Source organism: Etheostoma cragini, chromosome 23 (assembly GCF_013103735.1).
Source record: "Etheostoma cragini isolate CJK2018 chromosome 23, CSU_Ecrag_1.0, whole genome shotgun sequence".
In the NCBI taxonomy this organism is placed as follows: Eukaryota; Metazoa; Chordata; class Actinopteri; order Perciformes; family Percidae; genus Etheostoma; species Etheostoma cragini.
Genome location: NC_048429.1, coordinates 642,570 through 646,343, shown reverse-complemented (window position 1 = coordinate 646,343; position 3,774 = coordinate 642,570). Strand labels below are relative to the sequence as shown.

At 43.7% G+C, this 3,774-nt stretch overlaps 1 protein-coding gene across 1 annotated transcript in view; it reads right to left on the bottom strand.

Annotated features, from left to right (window-relative positions):
* The window catches only part of LOC117939052 (leucine-rich repeat-containing G-protein coupled receptor 5A-like), a 12,182-nt gene that overhangs the window by 5,562 nt on the left and 2,846 nt on the right, over positions 1–3,774 (bottom strand). The window contains exons 3-6 of the mRNA XM_034864095.1: positions 3,106–3,239; positions 2,877–2,960; positions 1,211–1,454; positions 501–658 (exon numbers count right to left, since the gene is read on the bottom strand). Coding sequence (XP_034719986.1) covers positions 501–658; positions 1,211–1,454; positions 2,877–2,960; positions 3,106–3,239 — 620 coding nt within the window. The remainder of the gene's footprint in view (positions 1–500; positions 659–1,210; positions 1,455–2,876; positions 2,961–3,105; positions 3,240–3,774) is intronic.

Below are 3,774 nucleotides of genomic sequence, written 5' to 3'. Positions count from 1 at the left end.
GAGAGAGAGAGAGAGAGAGAGAGAGAGTGAGAGAGAAAGGGACAGAAAGGGACAGAGAGACAAAGAGAGACCGAGACAGAGAAAGGGAGAGAGAGACAAAGAGAGAGAGAGACAGAAAGGGACAGAGAGACAGAGAGAGAGAGACAGAAAGGGACAGAGAGACAAAGAAACAGAAAGGGACAGAGAGACAGAGAGACAGAGAGAGAGAGACAGAAAGGGACAGAGAGACAAAGAGAGAGAGAGACAGAAAGGGGGAGAGAGACAGAGAGAGAGAGAGAGAGAGAGAGGTCTACTGTGTTTAAATTAAGTTTAACAGGACATTATTTGGGTATTTTATTTTGTAATAAGTCTGTATGTAGATCTTTTAAAATACATCTTTATTTAAAAAATTTAATTATTGAAATAAACGAGGGCCTTAACGAGCACATTTATCTAATCTACCCTATGAGTTCTTTATAAAAGGACTCCCCCAGCCCTAGATGTGCGCTTGTTCGTCTCACCACTGCGTCCCTCGGGTTGGCGGCGGCGTGCGGCGCCGGCGGCCAGGCATCGCTCCAGAGCCGCGGCGGTGAGCAGGAAGAGGCCGGTCTGCGACGCAAACACGCACAGGAAGCCGCTGAGGCGACACAGGAAGCTGCTCTCCCAGCTCGCTCCATACCTGCAACACACATAAAGTCCAAGACCTTTCATTGGCTTTTATTTTGAAATTTATTATATATATTATATGAAAAGTCCCCACAAACCACGGTATTCCCAGAAACCCTACAGACCACAATACTCCCAGAGTCCCCAAAAACCACGGTATTCCCAGAAACCCTACAGACCACAGCATTCCCAGAGTCCCCAAAAACCACAGTACTCCCAGAGTCCCCCCAAACCACAGCATTCCCAGAGTCCCCAAAAACCACAGTACTCCCAGAGTCCCCACAAACCACAGTACTCCCAGAGTCCCCACAAACCACAGCATTCCCAGAGTCCCCAAAAACCACAGTACTCCCAGAGTCCCCACAAACCACAGTATTCCCAGAAACCCTACAGACCACAGTATTCCCAGAGTCCCCACAAACCACACTATTATTATTATTATTATTATTATTATTATTATTATTATTATTATTATTATTATTATTATTATTATTATTATTATTATTATTATTATTATTATTATTATTATTATTAATAAATGTGGCCCTCTGAATCATGGTTGTACCTCCAAAAGCTGCCGAACGTCCAGGCATCCACCGCCGCCAACCACCCGCTCCACACTCCCATCAGGCCGTTCACCAGGGCCAGAAGACCAATCAGCAGCTTGGATGGTGTCACTGAGGCGGCGGGAGAAAAGAAGACCGACAGGACCACCAGGCTGTTGCTGACCAATGACAGCGCAGCAATCAGCCACACGCCGCCGCGGATCAACCAGCTGCCGAGCAGATGGAGGCAGGGCCGGAGCGGTCCTGGAGGACGATTGACACAAATATCGTCAACAATCAATAAATAAATCAATATAGCGTTGGTAAATGTATTCACAGACATTAATATGATATTTTTTAATTCAGTGTGCCGATGTGCTGCAATACACCAGACTCCATGTAATTAAATAGTCATTTTCTCAGCATTAACCCAGCATGGGCCCAACTTGGCCCGCGGCCCCAGATTGGGCAGCCTTGCCCTTTTTTAAGCTTTTAATCAATGTTTTTAACTTTTTCTTACGTTTTTGGACCTTTTTTCAACAGTTTGGAGTCTTTTTTTCAATGTTTGTCCCTTTTTTTGACGTTTAACACTACGTAACATTAACTTATTAACTTCAGTTTTACAGTCATTTTGGGGAATTTATGGTCAATAAACCTCATTTATAGGGAATTATACCTAATGTTTGAGTTAGAAAAGCAGAAATTAGGAATTATTGAGACTAAAATTAAAGGAATGGATGTTGATGATAATCACAGACTGGAATATGTCAACTTTTACTAAATACTATTTCAAAAACACTTCCATTTGTTTTACAATGCTATAAAATTGAATTAGACGCCACAAAATTAAGTAGAGATTTGTACTTGGCAAAGAGCGTTGGGTGGAATCAATCATGTTATTTTGGGGAATTAAAAAGAACATTGATATAGGACAACATGAGGACAACATGGGGACAACATGAGGACAACATGAGGGCAACATGAGGTCAACATGAGGACAACATGAGGACAACATGAGGACAACTTGAGGACAACATGAAGACAACTTGAGGGCAACATGGGAACAACATGAAGACAACTTGAGGGCAACATGAGGACAACATGAGGACAACATGAGGACAACATGAAGACAACATGAGGACAACATGAGGACAACATGAGGACAACATGAGGACAACATGAAGACAACATGGGGACAACATGAGGACAACATGAGGACAACATGAGGATAACATGAAGACAACATGAGGACAACAGGAAGACAACATGGGGGCAACATGAGGACAACATGAAGACAACATGAGGACAACATGAAGACAACTTGAGGGCAACATGAGGACAACATGAAGACAACATGAGGACAACATGAAGACAACATGGGGACAACATGAGGACAACATGAGGACAACTTGAGGGCAACATGGGAACAACATGAAGACAACTTGAGGGCAACATGAGACCAACATGAAGACAACATGAGGACAACATGAAGACAACATGAGGACAACATGAAGACAACATGAGGACAACATGAAGACAACATGAAGACATAATGAAGACAACGTGAGGACAACATGAAGACAACATGAAGACAACATGAGGACAACATGAAGACAACATGAGGACAACATGAGGACAACATGAGGACAACATGAGGACAACATGGGGGTTAGATGTTTGCGATACCTGGAGCAGGGCTGCAGTGGACCGAGTGCTGAAGCTTGGGTTCATCTTCAAACTCTATCAAGAAATCCTCCCAGTCCTGATCCACTGTGGAGCAAAAGCAAGGAGAGGCTTTTATTTTGAAATTTCATTTTACTCACTCTCACACAGTCAGGCTTCTAGGTGTCAACGCAGTATGTAATCAGTGGAAAGCAGTTTAGTTGCAGTTCTTGTTTTAGGAGTTTGGGGTCACCTTGGCTGGAGAGGACGGACGTCTCTGTCCCGATGGAGTCTGCGGTGTCCTCCCTCTCCCATGATGCACCTCCTCCTCTCCTCTCACAGGAAACAAAGGCACAGCACTGGAAGGCGTGAGGAAGCTCCATCACCCTGAAAACAAACAAACACTTTAAGGTGGAAAAGAAAGTTCTCTGCGCCTCGGCAAACCACAACAATCCGGAGCAACCAGGGCAGGACAAAACCGCGTAGAGTACAAAAAAACGCAAGACAGATGTCTTCTTAAAGCACCACATTCTGCCCATTTAAAGGGTCATAATTGTATTTTGAGGTTGGACCAGGATAGGTTTCCATGGTTTAATTTTCAAAAAACACCATATTTTTGTTATGATAATGCGGATTTTGCTGCTGACCGGCTCCAATTACCGAAAACCAGTAGGGACCTGAAGCCAAGGGAAGCACAGGGACCAGAGGCTCTGCTCGGTTCTGCCGCTAAACACTTCGTTAATTTAATACATTTAATTAATACTATTTATTAATCCCAATTAAAATTTAAAATGACAATTTACACTCTGTGTACACACTTTGTATATGTCACTACACACAGGCCTGAAATACACACACATGCTCAGGACCTCTTTATGCACAAAATGGGGAGATGTCAGAGTGTGTGTTGGGGGGGGGGGGG